Here is a 19,493-nt window from a genome sequence, read left to right as displayed (position 1 = left end):
ACCATGCCGAACTAGAAACTTCTTTTACTGGTATGCCCATTGAGCTGCCAGTGTCCTAATCTACTGAATCCTTCTTTCCTTATATAATCTACTTAATTCATTTCTCTTAATCATTACTTTATTCTGTTTAAAAATCACATTTCCTCACTGGATGGTGGTGGCACACACCTTTAATCGCAGCACTCAGGATGAAGAGGCAGGTGGATCTCTGTGAGTTCAAGGCCAGCCTGGTCTACAGAGCGAGCTCCAGGACAGGTTCCAAAGCTACACAGAGAAACCCTGTCTCAAAAACCAAACAACAAAACAAAACAAAAATCTACGTTTTCTCAAAATGTTGTTTGTTGACTTATCTTTGATTATAAGAACACTATTGATAATTTTGGTTTACTTGATGTATTTTAATTTCCGAGTATGTGTATTTTGAATTCCAGCTCTTACAAGGCTCTGAACCAGAGTTTCACCCTTCTGTGTGAGGGTGACTTTTCCTCTGAATATAGTCAGAAAGTCCCCAGGAATATTCTCTTTGATGCTAACTTTTACCATTCAGTGTTTAGTGTTAGTTCTTCTTACCCTCCTAAATGATGATCTCTGGCACCTGTCAGAGCTTTGGAGCTTCTGGGGCTGCTTGCTCTTAGAACTGTGTCCACATCTACCCAGCCTTTCCGCCTTCCCGTGAACTGGGATTTGCATTCAGACCTCACTGTTATGACTTGCAGCAGACTCAGCCACCCCCACCCCACCCCCTTCAGCTTCCTGTCTGCTTCCTTTCTGAGTCTTCTTGTGATTGAATTCACTTATGACTCGGTCACCTAGGCCACTTTTATTTTGGGCCCTTCTCTAAACCTGCCTTCCTTTCAGCAAATGTTGAGTGCTCCTCACATTAACCCATGGCCAGAGATTCAATATCAGAGATGAATTTATCTCTGGTATTCTTGTCTTAGAGAAGGTGCATGGTTCCTGTCCCTGAGCTCATACTCCCACCAACTGACTTGTTCTGATTGGCTTCTCCAGTAGAAAGTGAGCCACCAAAGGCAGAGGCTGCTCAGCTGTTGGCATTTTGATATCCTAGTGTTTGGTTGCAGGGGTATTTTATTCCATGAGGAATGAGGGTTGCTGTGCTTGTGGGGATAGAATTTATGATCATTTCTTAGAAATAAAGCTTCAGTACCTAAAGAAAGTTTATTACTCTTTCTTCATCTCAATAGAAGGCACAACTGGCTCTTGGTTGTTTTTTTAAATATATTTATCTGGTGGTATAACAGCAATGCAGTGAATATATTACACTAGGCACTTTGTACCTGTGTGTGAGTAGAGACAGTCTCTGTCTCATAACTTACATACCCTTGATGTTCAGATGAAACTGCACTTTGAATTTGATACTTCGCAAGCTAATGGGATGTGGTCCAGTTCTCCCTTAATGATGCTGGGCAGTGGCAGTGAACTGCAGTTCCCAGTCAGTCACATGATCCAGGGATGAACAACTGAAGCCAGCTGAAACAAACTGAAAATAGCATTTTGTGTTTATTTGGAATAAATGTCTAGTACTGGAATTGCTGGGAAAGGTTAGGTACATTTAACTTTTGCCTAATAAATAGTCTCTGAAAAGACCTATACTAATTTATATTCCCATTAACAGCATGTGAAATGATTCTTCTTGCTTTTAATAGTGTCTGTTGTAACTGCCAACCATGCTGGTCTCGAACTCACAGAGATCCACCTGCCTCTACCTCCCGAGTGCTAGGATTAAAGGCGTGCGCCACCAACGCCCGGCTGTTACTGTATTTATTTTAGTTAGCTTTTCTTGTTTATCATCATTTGTACTCTTTAAAGAAGTTAACACTTAGAAACTTGAATTTACTTAATTGGAAAGTTATTAATGTTTTGAGAAATCTTGCATTTAACATATTTAAGAAATTTTATACTGATCAATTCTATATAGCCAAAAGGCTCATTAGTGTTTTTCTTTTCCTTTTAGATAGTTTGTAGAGGATGCCCTATGAGGAAATCCCCAATTCACCGCAACCTCAGGACCAAGACTGTTCACCAAGTCAGCATGTCAGTGCTAATGAAGACATGCCAGTTGGGCAGGAGAGTGGTGGGGACTCAGAGACTGGGGAGTGCATCTCTACTTCCTTTGAGTATGGGCCATCCACATCTGCTGAAGCTTGTGTATTGGCAGCCACAAGGCGAGGGCCAAGCCTGCTACACATTGATCGGCATCAGATCCCCGCAGTGGAGCCCAGCGCTCAGGCCCTGGAGCTGCAGGGCCTGGGTGTGGACGTCTATGACCAGGCTGTCCTGGAGCAAGGTGTGCTTCAGCAGGTGGACAGTGCGATGCATGAGGCCAGCCGTGTGGCCCAGTTTGCTGATGCGGAGAAGGAGTATCAGTCAGTCCTGGATGACCTCATGTGAGTGTGGGCCTTCTGTTTTCAGAGTTTGTGTTGAAATATGACAGGAAACTTCAGGTAATAGAAAGCTGGGATTTCATTTGGGAAACAGAGTTGGTTAGGACAGTCGTCGATCTGCCTTTTGAGCTCCTGCTCCTCTCTTTAGGAACATTACCTGTAGTTAGGGGCTCAGATCAGCTAGTGAAGCCTGTCCTGGCCTAGGGTCTTGAAGAGAAAGGCTACCCTGAAAGCACTTGCAGAATGCTCTTAGGAGATCTACATGGGAGTTTCATCTTGGATACTAGGAACACTTGTCACCCATCATCACCTTTCTCTCCTATAGTTTGTAATTTGCTGTTCCCAAACTTAATGTTTATTCTTTTGGCAATTTTTCTGTATAAAGATATTGAGAATAAACTCCCTTCCCTTCATTTCCTTTGTCCTATTTTTGGCTCTAAAGAAAGATTCAGTCCCGTGGAGACTTCATTTATGTTATAGAGAACAGCACTAGGACTTATCTTATGCTTCTAATCTATTTGTGGCTATGAAGAATGCATTCTGCTTTAGGTTGTTTATGTTCCAGATCATAAGAAATAGATACATTTTTACCGTTTTTTTCTACTTTATGCTATGAAAACGTTACCATGGAGAAAAACAAGTAATTCTTCTTATTTTTCAGGTCATGTACAACATCCCTGAGGCAAATCAATAAAATTATAGAGCAACTTAGCCCTCAAGCTGCCACCAACAGAGATATCAACAGGAAACTAGATTCTGTAAAACGGCAGAAGTGTAACAAGGTGATGCTAAATGACTACTAAGTACTACATTTAAAAAAGGTTGCAGTCTAGATCATTTAACAGGTTAGGAAGTATTCTGGAGAGTACATTTGTTATGTGAAACAATACTTATAATAGAAAAACTTTTTTTTTCTTTTGGTTTTTCCAGACAGGGTTTCTCTGTACTGCTTTGGAGGTTGTCCTGGAACTAGCTCTGTAGACCAGACTGGCCTTGAACTCACAGAGATCCACCTGCCTCTGCCTCCCGAGTGCTGGGATTAAAGGCGTGTGCCACCAAAGCCTGACTAGAAAAACATTTTTTAAAAAACATTTCTTTTTTTTATTAATTTTTATTTTGTGTGTATTGGTGTTTTGCCATGGGTGTCGGAGTCCCCAGGAACTGGAGTTACAGACAGCTTTGAGCTGTCATGTGGGTGCTGGGAATTGAACCAGGGTCCTCTGGAAGAGCAGTCAGTGCCCTTAACCGCTGAGCCATCTCCCCAGCCCACTAGAAAAACATTTTTAAAAAAAGATTTATTTTTATTTTAAGTATATGTGTGTTTTGCCTGCATTTATATATGTGTACCATGTGTGTGCCTGGTGCCTGCAGAAGTTAGAAGAGGGCATTAGATCCCTTGTAACTTTGAGTTACAGATGGTTGTGAGCCGGCACATGCGTGCTGGGAACTGAACCCAGGTCATCTGTAAGAGTAGTAATTGCTCTTAACCCTAGAGCCATTTCTACTCCACAATAGAAAAATTTGGGGTGCCTTTTATATGTGTGATCTGACAGCTCTGGTATGTAGTATTTTAAATAACGCATACATACAGACACACATCTGTGTATATACATGCATGTACCTATCCATCTGTATTACTGTGAGTAGTTCTTTTGTGGTTTTGCATGCTTCCTCAATTCTGCGCTCTTTCATGGTTTTCCCTGTCACTATTTTACCTTGCCATTCCAGCCTCTGATTGGGATCTGGCCTCTCACTCAGTCCCTTTGTTTTGTCTGGACTTCGCTGTCCTGCTTAGGTCTTGCTCACCGAGAGTCTTCCCTTTGTTTCCTGTGGATGCAGCCATCATCCCTCACAGGCTCCATCTCTATCTCCTTTGGGTATAGTCAGCACAGCCACATTGGGGCTGCTTTTAGAGGCAGAGAACTTAAGGGTAGAAAGGTTCTCTTACCTTCAGTCCTGCTTTTTCTGAGGCATGAAACTTTGAAGAGTAGGACTTAGAAATATCTTTGTGAAGGTTGAGACATATTTTGGGATTTGTATACCTCCTTGTGAAAATTCACGGCAGTATTGGAGTGACTGGTGTTGATGGTTTCGGCTCTTGTGCGTGCATTTGACTCATTGCAGCACATGACATACTTGTGCTCTTAAGTTCCATGTAAAGGCTGTGTAGACTCAGTTCATGTGGCTTTCCTTTTATTTTCCATGTCCTAGTCCATTATTCCACCTAGACATCAGAGCTGGCAGAAGTTCAGTGCAGAGGGAGTCTTCATAAATCAATAAGGGGACATTTGGCTTCTTGTGGGTTGGGATTTTAAGGGTGGAGAAGACCAAACTTTAGGTGACGAGGTCTAGTTAAATTTCTGCATCTTTCTTTAGCAAGACTTTGGTATTTGGGATTTTCAGGGGAAATGTTTTTTTAAGTAGGCTATTCTTGCTGAGAGGAAGACTGAGAAAACAACAGATTGCAAGTCATGGTAGCATACTGTTGCTTATGTTCACCGTTGTTTCCCTTTGCCCCCGCCCCAATGCTAAAGATCAAACCCAGGGCCTTGTGTATGCTAGGCAAGAACTCTTTTCTCCATGAAGACAGTCGAAACACTTAAGGTCTGGTTAATTGAGAGGCTTAAGTTCTGAGTTCTGATGTCAAAGGAGACAAACAAGGAGTCTGAGGTACATAGGGAACAAAAGGCATAGCACCATGTCTTTCAAAGTTTTTGATGGGGTAGAGTACTGTAAAGGATGCCATTTGTGACCAGTTCTCAGTGGGCATCACTTTTTCAACTGTTTAAGAGTTTGTATTTTATTTCTTATCATGCTAGGCTGTTGCCTGCCATAGCCTTTTGGCTGCCAGGGTCAGAAATAGAGTTTAGTGATGTTCCTAGAGTATAAAGCAGAAACCATTTCCACCTCCCATGTCAGTCATGTGATCTCAGTGCTCAGGCCCAAAAGTGAGGGCGGCCTGTGGACGTGGCTGGCTGCCCAGGAACACTCAAGGCTGGCATTCTGCATAACAGTGGGATTGCTCAGATATGGCTCTACAGTGATGTTACTGTGTATAGTTTCCATTTCGTGTTTATCTTACTCTTGATTAAAGTTTTAAAATTTTGTGATACAATCTTTCGTATTTGACAATAAATCACTGTAGTTTATATCTTGTGCTTGGGGTTTACAATTCAAGGAACAACAGCTAAAGAAGATAACTGCAAAACAGAGACGTCTCCAGGCCATCCTTGGAGGGGCCGAGGTCCAAATAGAACTGGATCATGCCAACCTGGAGGAGGAAGACGCAGGTGAGGATGCTGGGGATGGCTTGCCATGCTCTCAATTGATGCTTGGTGCCTGTGTTCAGGGCAGGTGTTGTGTGAATCTTTTTCTGAGTTTTGAGAGTAACACATTGCTTTCCTTATTATTAGATGGGCCTGGAGATATCTTGTCCTCCTTCAGAACCAGAGCTCTTAAGTGAGACAAGCTTGTTAGAGACTGAAATAAAATGTTAGCTTGGGTTCTCTGTCAGTTTCTGATGCAAATTTAGTGTTAGGGTTAACAAATTGGAAATATTTTTATGCGTGTAACTTGATAAAGAGAGGTAGCATTGTGATTGAGTCCATTTTGTAATCCCAGCCTCGTCAGTCAGCCTCTGTCTGCTCTCATTGTCCGGCATCGTCAGTCAGCCTTTGTAGAGTTGCTCTCACTTATCTTTAAGGTGCATGGTGGGCTTTCCAAGTATTCATTCTGTTAAGGAAAGACTTTCAGGTTAGACCATGGCCAGGATTCCTTTAAAGTACTCTTTAGGGTAGTTATGCTTTGGAAAATCTCTTGGGAAAATGTATAAGCTCTGGACTAAATAGTTTTCTTTGTGTCTATATTTACATACTATTGGCTGATGTTGGCCAGTGCCTGCTTGAAATGTGAAAAACTGAAGCTTCTTAGACTTTAGTTGCTGAAGCAAACATTCTCTGTTGTCTCCTGGAATGTTTTCTTCATGTAGACAACAGGATCGGCTTGAAGAATGTTATGATGGACAACAGAAAGAAAAATGATAAATGTGCTTTCCTCCCCCATCTCTCTCTCTTAACAAGATCTCACTGTGTAGCCCAGGCTAGCCTCAAAATTGTGATCTTCCTGCATTGTGTGTATGTCCTCACTCATGGCTTTAGATCTGCTTTTATCCATTAGTCTTGTATGTGCTTTCTGCCACTTGGGCACCAGCTTTCCCACTAGTAAAGGAAATCTATTCCGTTGTTTGTCTAAAGCAGGCTGTTAATTAGTTCTCTTGATGCTTTAGTAAAGTTTGGTGCAGAGTTCATAGGTTGCTCCCCATCCTGAAGCCTCTTTTCCCCTCTGCTGAGTTCAGCCTGTTGACAGCAACAGGTACTGCCTGTGCCTTGAGAGAGTGTCAGACCCCTGTCTCCTGGCTTCTTTTCTGCCCTCTGATTAGTTCTGGTTAGTTATTTTGGTTAGCTTATTCAGCATTATCTTAAATTCTGATACTGCTTAGGACTTGTTTAGTTCTCCTGTTCTGTTTCCTCTCCCTGGCTAGCTCATCCATTTCCCATGAATTTTGCAGCCACCTAGGATCTGATGTCTTACAAATCTGTAGCCCCTTTTTTCCCTGAACTTGTGGTTCCCAGGATACTTTTCCAACTGACCACTAGCCATCACTGCAGACTGGTTCCTCTCTTTGTCCTTGCCCTGTCTGCAGAGACCATAGAGCTGAATGCCAGAGTGGCCAGGCTTTGGGGACCCAGCTCTGAATTGCTGGGTGTAGACCTCTCTCAGCCCATCAGGGGTCAGGGAAGTGTGCTGCCCACATGCTTCCCTGAGGCCTTTCCACATGGTGACTATGAGGGTTATGAAGCAGTCCTTTCCTGGATGTAAGTGAGATTATAAACAGTGACCTGGCTTTGTCAGTGTGATCTGGAGGGCAGCAGGCATGCTTGTTCACTTTCTCTTGTTTAGCAGCATCCTGGGTACTGTAGGAATAGAAGAGAGGAAGGTGGGAGAGAAAGAACCCATCAGTATTCATAGCTGTATGATGGTTTATAGAGAAGAGTCAAAAGATTTGATGTGGAATCACCCCATGACTTTTAGTAATAGCATTGAATACATGGTATGTAAAAGTTAGTCATTTTTGTATGCCAGGAAAAATAAAAGATAAAACTTAATAAAGGTGCCAGTTGTCATCCAAATACCTAGAAATACATCTTGGCAAAAAAGGTAGTTCTGCAATGTCTTAAACATCTAAAACCTATAAAATGTTACCAACAAATAAAAACCTAAGTAAATGGGAAGATATTCTATGGTTGATACAGTATTATAAAGATGCCATTTCTAGCCAGTTGTAGTTTTAATGCTACCCCAATATAGATCTAAGCCTTTTTTTTTTTTTTTAATGGCAAATGGCATGTATAAGACATGTAGGCTGAAACAAAAAACAGACGTGTAGGCTGAAGGTAGAGGTCATTAACAAGCTGATGCTAAAAACTACAATCCCACCTCTTGGGCGGCTGAATCAGGAGGATTGCTGTGAATTTGAGGCCAGCCTAGCCTACAAAGTAAGACCTTATCTTACCCTTCCTTGCCCAAGAAAAGAGAAAGAACACAATGCCAAGCTCTATTATAAAACCATAGTGATTAAGACTGTGTGGTAGTGGCACAAGGTTACTCAGACAGGCCGATGGATGGAGTAGAAGATTCAGGAAACAGGCCCACCTATGTATAATCACTTAATTATGACAAAGAAGCACATAAGCAGTGCTATGGTGAAAGGTCTGTTGATCAGTAATACTAATCTACATGAAAATAAAATGAATCTTGATCCATTACATTGTATATAAAAATATATCTCAAGTAGATCATAGATCTGAATATAATGATACAAAGCTTTGAGAACATAACACAGGAAAACATTATCACAATCCTGAGGTTAGGGGAGGCAAAGACTGAAGCAAGACCAAAAACGTACACGTGGAAGAAAGCGGTTTGTTAAATGGATTCTAATAACAGTCAAGAGCTTCTGCTTGTCCAGATAGTGTTTAGACTGGGAGCTGCAGAATAGGTGGGGAATATATTTGTAGAATATGCAAAGGGCTTGAATTTATAATGCATTTAAAAAAAATCTAGTAAAAAAGTTAAAGACAAGAGACTAAGAACAGAGGGTTCAAGATTCAATGAAAGCTGTTGTCCATAAGGTCAGTGAATCTGAAAGGCCTTCTGTCTTCAGTGGGAATCAGTGAAATGATGGACTGGCAAGAGCATGGACCAGTTGGAACTCTTCAACACTTGAAATTTAAGCTAGTGCCACTTTGCAAATCTATTCAACAGTGTCTACTAAAGCTTAACATACGAAAGAATTAGATGTACTTTATTACCTAAGGATGTATACCAGAGTATTCATGGCAGCCTTGTTCTAAAATCTAGCAGCCCAAACCTGGAGACCACCCAAACTGCATTAATAGTAGAAAGAGAAAATTGTAGTATAATCACAGAATAGTGGTAACAGTAAGTTCAACTCAATTTAACAAATCAGTGTGGATCTCATATGAGAATGCCAGGCAAAGCTGGCAGACATGAACAAAGCCTGGCATGAGTCAGGCCTGACAGTATCTCAGGAGGCTGGAGGTTGACGGTGGCATGGAGGGTGCTCCAGGAATAATAGTAATTTCTACTACTTGATCTGGATGCTGATATATAATTACAGATCTTGTTTTTCTGTGGATATTTGTGGAGATTATGATTTGTGTATTCTGATGTATATTTCAGTGCAAGATTAGTGAAAAATTGACTGGTGACATTGGCCTGATAGGTCTTCTTAAATATTTATTTATTTGATTACTTGATAAAGTATTTTGCTGCAGGTGAGCTTCAGTTAGTGAGAGGGGTGTTTCTGGGTGACTGTACTTGGCATATCTTCATGTTTAGTTCATCTTTTCATGTTATTCACATCACAAGGCTAGCATGGTAGCATCCAGTAGATCTCTCTGTGTGTACATGTGTGTACATATGTGGAGACCAGAGGAGGGAGGGAGGGTGTGTGTGTGTGTGTGTGTGTGTGTGTGTATGGAGACCAGAGAAGATATCAGGACTTTCCCCCTGTCATTCTCTACCTTATTTCTTTTCTTTTCTTTTCTTTTTTTTTTTTTTTTTTTTTGGTTTTTCAAAACAGGGTTTCTCTCTACCTTATTTCTTGAGACAGTTTCTCATTGAACCTGGGGCTTGCTGTTGCAGCTAGGCTGGCCAGGCAGTGAACCTGCAGGATCCACTTGCCTCTGCTCTAATGCTGGGGTTATAGCACTTGTGACCATGCCTGGCTTCCCATGGGTACTGAGTAGTTAAACTTACAACCTCATGTTTTCATAGTATGCCATCTTCCCAGCTTCTGATGGACCTTTCTGCAGAGGGGAATCTCTTTTTGTTGGTCAGTGTGCTGGCCATTGGTCAATATAGCTATTGAGCACTCACTGTATTGCAACTGTGGAATTCAGTTTTCCCATACTGGAAGTGGGCCAGGCATGTGCCATCTGTGTCCTGTGGGCCATATGTGTCCCAGGATAGCTATGAATCCAGCCCAACACATTTGTAGATGCCAGTGCCTTGTGGCAATGTCAAAAGGTTAGACAGTCTGATACAAGTGACTGGCAGTGACTTGTAGGCAGTGCCAAGTTAGTACTTTATGTCTCTGTTAGCTAGGCTTGCTGATTCCATGAACTGAGATCCATCTGAATGTTAGCCAAAGCAATGATATGGAAACGTGGGGGATTGTTCTCATGGACTACTTCTTAACTGATAAGGAAACAGCTAAGTTTGTCTATAACCAATAATGTATAGGTGAGCCTGCCTTTGTACAGAGAATATGACTATAATGTACATTTTTTATTCGAATTCAAAGTTAGACAAAAGAATTAGTGTATAGTCAGGTAAACATTTAGTGTATTTATGAGGTGTTGGGATATTTCAGTGCATATGTATTGTGCAGTGTGTAAATTAGGTTAAAAAATAGCTGTCTTCCCAAACATTGATCATTTTTTCTATGGTGAAAACATCTAGAACCCTTATTCCAGCTATTGAAACACACAGTAGTTGTTGTCTCTGCACTGCTCCTACTGTGAAATAGCACTATAGACTTGTGCTTCTGTTTGACTGGGATTTAGTACCATGGATCAGCCTTGTCTTTTCTCCCCAGTGTTCTTCTCAGCCCTTGATAGGCACCATCCTACTTTCAGCTTCCGTGAGGCCAGCTCTTTTAGATTCCACGTATGCGGGAGAGAACACAGGACTTGTCTTTCTATGCCTGACTTGCTTCATTTCGCATAGTCTCCAATTTTGTGTTGTCATAGGTATAATAATTTCATCTTTTGAAAAAAATGCATAGTGTTCCGTTGTATACCTGTACCATTGTCATACAGTGTCATATTTTGGGGACAAGTTACTGAGAAATTACCTTTTTAAAAAGGAATATATTACATGTGGGATGTAAATGTCATAATAAACTTTCTCTGTGCTTCAGTCCACTGATTTATTTTGTGAGTTATTGAAAGTTCTTACTGTCTGAATGAGTTACTGTTTCCTTTGTGGTCTTTGAGAGTTTACTCGAGTCTTCATTGTTGTTTCCCTTTCAGAGCCAGGGCCATCATGTCTTGGCAGTATGCTCATGCCTGCCCAGGAGGCCACCTGGGAAGAGCTTATCCGCACTGGCCAGATGACACCATTTGGTACCCCAGCCCCTCAGAAACAGGAGAAAAAGCCTAGAAAAATAATGCTCAATGAAGTATCAGGCTTTGAAAAATACTTGGCTGACCAAGCACAACTGTCTTTTGAAAGGAAGAAACGAACTGCTAACAAAAGAGCAGCTAAAAAAGCCGTGGTTGTTTCTGAGTCATGCGCAGAACCAAATGAGACCAAACCAGGCCAGAGAAGCCAAGGCCTCTCCCAAGCAGATAAGCGCTTGAAGAAGCATATTAGGAAGCTCCAGAAGAGGGCGCTGCAGTTCCAGGGGAAAGTGGGACTGTCCCGGGGGAAGAAACCTCTGGAGCCTGAGGTGAGGCCAGAGGCAGAGGGAGATACTGAAGGGGAGGTGTCTGGGGAGGAGGAGGAGGAAGAACAAGAGGAGGAAAAGGAGGAGGAAGGGGTGGCCAACCTGTCTTCCGATGACGTCACCTATGAACTGAGGCCTCTGCGGAAGGGCCGGAAATACCAGAAGAAAGTCCCAGTGCAGGACGTGGATGATGACTTTTTCCCAAGTTCTGGGGAAGAAGATGAAGCTATGGAAGGAAGAGGAGGAGGTCGCAAGGTAGCGAGATGCCCCGATGACGGCGATGAAGCTTATTATAAGCAGCGGTTAAGGTTAGTGTGCTGGGGCTTGTGACACTTGCTGGATTAGGAGGCAGCCTTTTGAAGACCTTAATATTCTAGATACATATTGCACTAGACACCCATATGTGCAGAAGCTGGACTTGCTGCCTTAGCCATGAGAACCTGGACGTGGACTGCTTAGTGGAGCTGGCCCCAAAGACTTCAGAGTCTTTATTCTATCTCAGAGGCAAGTCTGCGATGAGCAGAGGGTTAGGCTGGGCAAGAGCTGAGAGGACTGACAGGAGCTGCGTGGTCTTTACTCAGAGTAGTCACCCTGCAGGCGGTGTCGGAAAGGAAAAGGTGCTGCCGTGCCTTTGGTGTTTTCCTTATGAGGTAGGCTACTCATTTTAGAGAAATTCCCTTCAGAAAAAGCTGAAGCTTGTGCTGTGGCATGGGCGAACATGCTCTCTCTCAAATCCCCCACTTCCTTGATTTTGAAGAAGTAGTTGTGTACAGAATTATAGATCACCATAATGCTGAAGATAAAAACACTACGTGCACAGTACATGTCCCTCCCTTACTACCATATGGCATTGTTAAGACTGAGTTGACTTTCACCTTCAGACTTTGTCAGCACTTGGTGTGAGAGAAGAGGGAAGTTGAGTGTCTGCATGGAGTTACAGCTGCCATTTCTGGGTACTTTCTGTGAGCTAGGAAAAGCATTCAGCACGATAGCACAAGGTTTCTAGGTGAGCTCTGTAGGAAGTCTGCAGAGGTCAGAGGAGAAAGGAACCCAGTACTTTTAAAATAGTTACTATTGGGATGGCTTTGGCCAGTCAGCAGTGCTTTTATTTTCAGCAAGAGAAGACGTAATTGACAGTGTTTCCAGTAGATTTCCGTTGGCCATCCTGGGTGAAAGTTGACCTCCTGGTTTTCGTCAGTTCAGAACTGCCGTAATTCTAGTCCACGCTCCACATACACTGCATAACCTTTTCAGAGTTTCTTTTTTTCTGCAAGAACAGAGTTTCTCTGTGTAGCCCTGGCTGTCCTAGAACTCAGAGCTCTGTACACCAGCCTGGCCTCAAACTCACAGAGATTGACCTGCCTCTGCCTTCCCATTGCTGGGATTAAAGGCGTGTGCCACCATGCCCAGTTTCTTAAAAATAACTCGAGGCCCAGTGACACTGCCATTCTAGTAACTCCTTGTATGGTAGTACATTGATGGGAAATGATGTTTGTCATTTCCCACTATGACATTAGTTAGTGTGCATGCCTAATAGCTGTAATGTTTGAGGAATACTGCTCAATACTTTCAAATAGTGAATAGTGTCACTCTTTACTGCAGAAAATTAATAAAAGTGTTAATCATAACATATTGATTATAAGTGGAGCAATATATAGTCTTCTCATTAAACTGGGTCAATATTAAATGTATTTTAAACAGCAATTTATTTTGATTGAATTTTAAATATGGATATAGTTTAATTTCATGGCAATAAGTTTTTCTTAATAATGTTAAAATTGTAAAACAATTTATTATTTCCAAAGCCATATCATATCTATTTTTTTTGCTAAAGTTACAGTAAAATCTCAGATGAATTTTAGAAATATCAATAACTCTTAATTGCCACCAAAATACGATAGCTCTTAAAATTTTATAGCTTGTTATTAAGGCTGTTAAGCTGCAGATATACACATTGAAATGTTTATATTATATCTCCTTTGGTGCGCTTTCGATTGGGGGATGTTAAAAGAAAATAAAATGCTGAGTATTGAGAAGCATATTAATGTTTGAAATTTGCCAGTCACTGAATTCTGTTATGTGTTGTTGATCTTTTTAGACAGATTGAATTGTAGTAGTAGTCCTTGGACTGAAAAAGAACTTCAGTGTTGCTAATCATAGAATGCTAGAACAATCTCAATAAATCCATAGTTTCCAGTATAGAAAACATTTTTTTTTAAAGTGGTTAAAATCTAAGCATATGTAACCAGGCTAAGAACTTTATGTAGAACTTAGTAAGTGCATACTGATTCTAGCCTGCTCCTTACAATGCTGTTACACTCTTGGGTGTGAGGGTGGGAAACTCTGCTGCTTACAATGCTGTTACACTCTTGGGTGTGAGGGTGGGAAACCCTTAGAATGAACATCTCAGGCCATAGGTTTTCTCAGCTTGAGAGTCACAGCCTTCTCACTAGTTCCAGGCTTATCTTTTCAAGCCATCTTTGTTTAGTTCTCAACCTTCCTAATGTTGGGACCCTTTAACACAGTTCTTCATGTTGTGATGACCTCCAAACATAAAATTATTTTGTTATTACTTCATAACTGTAATTCGCTACTATTGTGAATCATAATGTAAATATCTGATATGCAAAATATCTGATATGTGACCCCTGTGAGGGTTGTTGGACCCCCAAAGGGGTCTTGACCCACAGGTTGAAAGTCGTTGGTTTAGTTAGATGCCCTGTAGGAATCTCTTAGGCCATTTCTGCAGTGTGACCACTAGACTGGACAATAGCAGTTACAGTCTTCCTTTCTCTGATTAGGCCCAAGCTCTCAGGTCAGTCTGAGATGTTCTCACCATTTGTAAACTACCTACACTGTCCCTTCCCATGTCTTATTCCTTTATGCACTGAGATCCTCAGGTGGGTCCCAGGGCTGCTGTAGATCAAATTTCTGAATATTCCTAAGCAGGAGCTATGCTTTGAAGTCGATGTTTGTTGGCTCTTACTCATGTTGGATATGTGCAGGTATCCATTAGGGTTATCTTTCTTAACATAATGCTGGTGCTTCAGAGATCTCCGAGCTAAATAGACATTCTGGAGCTGATATACAGTCCATAGTCTAATTATCTGTGTCCTGGCAAGATGCAGATCCGCATGTCTAGTCAAGCCTGGAAGCTGGGACCCATGAGTAACCTTTCCCAGCACGGTGGTCAAGTCAGCTGTACCTGTGCCTGACACTTGCTACCTGGGTGTTGTGTACTCATTTCTCAGTTGTGAGGTGAAGTCAGCTCCGTTGCTTGGTCTTTGCTTCCACATGCAAATGCATGTCTGTATCTTGGGACTGGCTTTGAGGATTTCTGGCGGGGAATTCGTAGGCTTTTTGATAGTGGACATGAACCGATACATAACCTAAGTATGAAGGGAGCAGTGAACTCAGATCAGGTGCAGAGGAGACTTGCTGGAGGAAGTACATTGCAGTGCAGGGAGGGCCTTTTCTATTCACTAGCTCAAACATGTTGGCGTGGTCTTTGTGGCATGTGGTAAATTAGCCTGAGTCTCAGATGTGTCACTGAAAGGGAGATACTTCATGACAGTGACAGTAAGGAGATGCAGCTCAACACAGCTACCCTTCAGGGATCTCACTCAGTTAAGCCAAACTCTTGGTTACACCATAGAAAAACATCCGAGGACAAGTCAGTGAACCCAAGTCAGCATGCTTAGAGTGAAGATACAGGGTAGTACACACTTTCAGCATGATGGACAGAGATGTTTAGTATGTCCCCGAGACATGGGTTTGGGCTCCTCAATAGAGAGATGAGCCCTTAGGTGTCTTTACAGTTTTTATATATGTGATTTTGTGGCTTTCTAAATTATATTATTCAAAGGATAGCCTTTAAAAATATGTGAATTGCCGGGCATTGGTGGTGCATGCCTTTAATCCCAGCACTCAGGAGGCAGAGGCAGGCGGATCTCTGTGAGCGCGAAGCCAGCCTGGTCTCCAGAGCAAGTGATATATATATATATATATATATATATATATATATATGAGAATTGGTTTACTTATTTACATAAAGAATTCCCATTTGTATATGAAGTTGTACTGTAGTAAGAGGTGCGCTGCTTGTGTTTAAGGAGGAGAAAAGAGTGCTGATACTGTTAAGTCAAAGTTAAGATACTCTAGCCTCAAGGAAGCATGGCTTATTTGTTGTTTTAACATCCCATCAGCATCTTTAGGAAATGTAGAGTTTTCCTCTGTAGTATTCTTTATGTTTCTTGACTGTCAACCAGCAAGAAGGACAACTGAGATCCCAGCCTGAGGGGCTTCTTTCCTTTCCCATGTCCCTATAGTTTGTTTTCTTTTTATTCTGTCTCACTTTGTGCTTTGGAGGCCAACAGTTCCTCAGTGTCTGATTTGTGTTGCCTTAGAGATGGGGTGATGGTGGTGATCTGTGGAGAGTACTGATATCCAAGCCCTTCCCATCAGGACAGAAACTCAGCATCCCCTGGACCTGCCAGCTCCAGCTTCTGGGAGTGGTTGTCTCTTTTCCAGGAGATCCAGGCTTTCTCAGGGGCTGGGAAAGAATACCATTGTCCCTCAGTGATGTCCATCCTGGCTCCCCTGGGTGGGTAAGGGACATCAGCAGCGTTCCTACCAGCTCTTTAACCTTGAGATGGTAAAACAGAACTGTTCCTGGCTCTGGCCTCCTTCCCCAGCAGTAGTCAGCACTGCTCAGATAGGGGAGAGAGCATGAACTTCCAAAGACTTTTTGTTGTTGGTTTCTGCCGGTGGAAGTAGGGTTAGCATATATCATTTAGCTCTGATTCACACCCAGAAGCTCTTAGTTCTGGTCTGGCCAGCTGTGATTTAAGTTGCTTAGTGAACTGCCTGTGCATCCTTAGTAAGGAGCAGGCACCGGAGCAGAGCTTTGCAGCACCCAGGCTGGATTTGCAAAACCTTTGGGAGCTCTTCTCCCAGAGATGACTGTGCAGGTCTAGCATGAGAATTCTATCCCAAAGTGTGTCCAGGCATGCTGTGGGTGGCACTGCCTGAGCTGGAAACTGTTAAGATGTGTATGTTGGTTACTGTTTCCCTCCTGAGGCCATAGCTTTTGGCCGATTTGGTTTTCCTAAAATCTTTCCTTGTGTGCCTTGATAATTGTGCATATGTAAGAGAGGGCACAAGAAGAGGGTAGAGAAGAGTCTCTGCTTTTGAGGCCATTGGAAAAAATTGGTAAGGACTTTGGGGTTTGAGGTGCAAGGCTTTCTCTATTCAACCTTAAAGTAACATGGTATTGCTTTTGAGATAATCCTCCAGCCCTCACCTCCAGTCGGTCCAACACAGGGGAGGCCAGAAGCATACTGTTTTAAGTGCTGGTCTCCTCAATTCATCTGGTACACTGGGCTGCAGCCTGAAGTTGGTTCTAGTTGATCCCCTGCTGGGCTTACTGGCTTTCTGTCTTGTTCCACTTATTTTTAATTGTAAATACACAGCAGTATTAAGATGGGGAAATCTTTACATATTTTTCTCTGTTATTCCAGTCTTTGAGCTTGCACATACATGTTTCTTCCTTGTTACAGTCATAGTGGCCCTCACAAATATGTTATAATCAACTTGCCCATAGTCTTATTGCTAAGCTGAGGTTGGAAGCTGGGCACTGTATGTTTCCTTCCTTTGTGGGGTTGGTGGAAAGTGCAGTGTCAACATGTGACCACAAGGTGGTGCCAAGAAGCAGCACATAGCAGCCTCTTTGATGGCCAAGAGAGCAAACCAGAAACCTGGAATCTGGGAATTGGAGATGGTTTAGGGAGATGGCTTCTTAAGCTTTGCTCACTGTCAGTGAAGGAAAGAGCTCTTACCTCTAAAGAACAACAGAGGTGGTACATTTCAGAGGCAGATATGAGAGATGGTGGCGCAGAAACTGATTCAACTCACCTTAGTGCGATCTTTTAATTTAAAATTTTTATCTTCTTATGTCCTATTTTTATTTTATGTGACTAAACTAGTGTTGAAAATGCTGATAAAAGCTCCATTCATTGTGTAAATGTAACAAAATGTCTTCTAGTTGTCTCAGGTTTTATCATACGGGAAGCTAATGTTCCCTACTGCCCTTCACTGGGCACTGCCTGGGCTTCTGTCGGGTCGGTAAGTTGGATCCTAGTGTGGAGATTCGACAGTGACATGGACATCTTTGGGGAGGAACAGGTGGTCCCTTGTGCTGCTAAGGGTCAGATCCTGAAAGGGTTCAGGTAAGCTGGGATGAACTTTGAGGTGTCTTATTGGGAAGGTTAAGAGTCCTCTATGGTTTGCGGAAGAATAGCATCTGATGCGATAAGAACAGCCTGAGTAGCTGCACCACCTCATCGCCACAGCCCTGGGGGCCCTGGGAAGGGGAAGGTTGTGTGGAATCCAGCCGCATCTGGGGCTGCTGCAGAGGACTCACGATATTGTCTGCAAGAGGATTTTCTCCTCACAGGTGTGTGTGTGTGTGGGGGGGGGGCTCAGCTCCGCCCTGTCTGGGGTCCAGTTCCTGTTGAAGACAGGTGCTCTCAGAAGTTCTTGGTGATGTGGGTCCTCTTCCTCCCCTTCTGCCTACTTTCAGTTTGCATTGGATTGTCTCTGTCTCTTCCTCAGTTGGCTCCTTGCTTGGACATGGTGGGCATTCCACAGTTTTAGACTGTATATACTTAAGCAAAAGCCAAATTGTTTTCCTTGCAGAAAGGTGCAAGTAAGTTTAATTTCTGAAAATCTAAGGTTAAAGTTTAATCTAGATTTGTTCTAGACACCTAAATATAACAATTTAAAGATTGTTCTTCGCATGTTTCCAGGAGCTCAGTTGTCAAAGAAATAAGCTTTTGTTTTTAACTTTCTTCATAGGAATCTAAATTTTGAAGAGAAAAGAACATGTGTCTCCCCCCCCTCCCCCCTACACACATGTTTTCTTAGAGAGCATGCTGGCTTTGAAATGACAAAACCAAGACACAAATGAAGACTAATTCCGCTTTCTGCTTTGTGCACACCTTCATTCTCAGCTCAGGGCATAATTGTCTGCATCAGTCTTAATTTACCCCGTGAGGTCTGGACTCCTAACTGAGGGCATTTCATCTTCTCAGATGTACCAATTAAGTCCACCCAGATAGACCGTAAAAAGGAAGATAAGGAAAGTAAAACACTGAGTCCCTCAATTTGCAAATGAGGCTAATCTGCAAGGGAGTCTTAGCTGTCTGAAATGGAAAACCCATCACAGTACACAAATGCAAGCTGTATTTAATACCCAGCTTGGTGTCTGGATATACCTTCAAAAATCAGATCTTACCCAATTGTGCTGCTGTTGTAGAATTTCCTTCACAGAAATTGCAATAAGTTGAGAATGATCTTGAGTTTGAAATTTCACAGAATTAATAGTGACTTGACTGTGTTCCCCCCTCCCCCTTTCTGGTCTTAAAATGGTGCTGGGCCCAGTGATCCTTGTGCCGTAAAAAGAGTGTAGAGACCAGGGCAGTGAGGACAGTGGAGTTTGGGAGGGGCATGCTCATGTTTTGACTGGACAACTCGAGGCTCCTCATGTTTGCCAGTTCCCGTTAATAGGCGTACTTTGTCCTGTTAGTGGGTTGGTGTGGGCAGTTGTGTCCATCGATTTGTCTGGTGTTAAGTGTGTCTCGTGGGATGGTTCAGCTCAGATCATCTGTAGTCAGAACTGCCAGGCAGCTTTTGTTACTTTGAAGAGTCTGTAGGTGTCAGGTGACAGTGGGTTGTGACTTTCCCTGTGCCTTAGTAAGTGGGGGCCGAGTCGTTCTGCACAGAAGCAATCTGTAGTATTGCTAATCTTTTTTAAACAATAGGCTTTATTATAAAATCTTGTAAACAGTTCACACACAGAGATTAACCAGCCCCAAAGGCTGTACAGCTAACTGTACCCTAGGTCACTGAGCACTGCTGATGCTAGGACAGATGCTGGAGGTGTGAGCTTTGGTTTACCCTCATTACAAAGGTCATCACTGACCCTGTCTGGGAGTTTGGAAAACGCCCATTCAGAGATGCTGTGATGTAATAACTAAGAAGCAGCAGACTGACTG

At 42.5% G+C, this 19,493-nt stretch overlaps 1 protein-coding gene across 4 annotated transcripts in view; it reads left to right on the top strand.

The window, feature by feature from the left end:
- The window catches only part of Ercc6 (ERCC excision repair 6, chromatin remodeling factor), a 73,202-nt gene that overhangs the window by 2,429 nt on the left and 51,280 nt on the right, over nucleotides 1-19,493 (top strand). For 2 of the 4 annotated variants that reach the window (XM_027389491.2, XM_027389493.2), the window contains exons 2-5: nucleotides 1,976-2,408; nucleotides 3,067-3,187; nucleotides 5,584-5,695; nucleotides 11,024-11,747. In XM_027389491.2, coding sequence (XP_027245292.1) covers nucleotides 1,990-2,408; nucleotides 3,067-3,187; nucleotides 5,584-5,695; nucleotides 11,024-11,747 — 1,376 coding nt within the window. In that variant the 5' untranslated portion in view covers nucleotides 1,976-1,989. Of the gene's footprint in view, nucleotides 1-1,975; nucleotides 2,409-3,066; nucleotides 3,188-5,583; nucleotides 5,696-11,023; nucleotides 11,748-19,493 lie in introns of those variants that run through there. The other 2 variants (XM_027389492.2, XM_035452533.1) reach the window with 2 other exon arrangements.

The sequence above is a fragment of the Cricetulus griseus genome (genome assembly GCF_003668045.3).
Source record: "Cricetulus griseus strain 17A/GY chromosome 1 unlocalized genomic scaffold, alternate assembly CriGri-PICRH-1.0 chr1_1, whole genome shotgun sequence".
NCBI classification, from domain to species: Eukaryota; Metazoa; Chordata; class Mammalia; order Rodentia; family Cricetidae; genus Cricetulus; species Cricetulus griseus.
The sequence above is the reverse complement of the archived record's forward strand: the minus strand, read 5'-3'. Positions and strand labels throughout refer to the sequence as shown.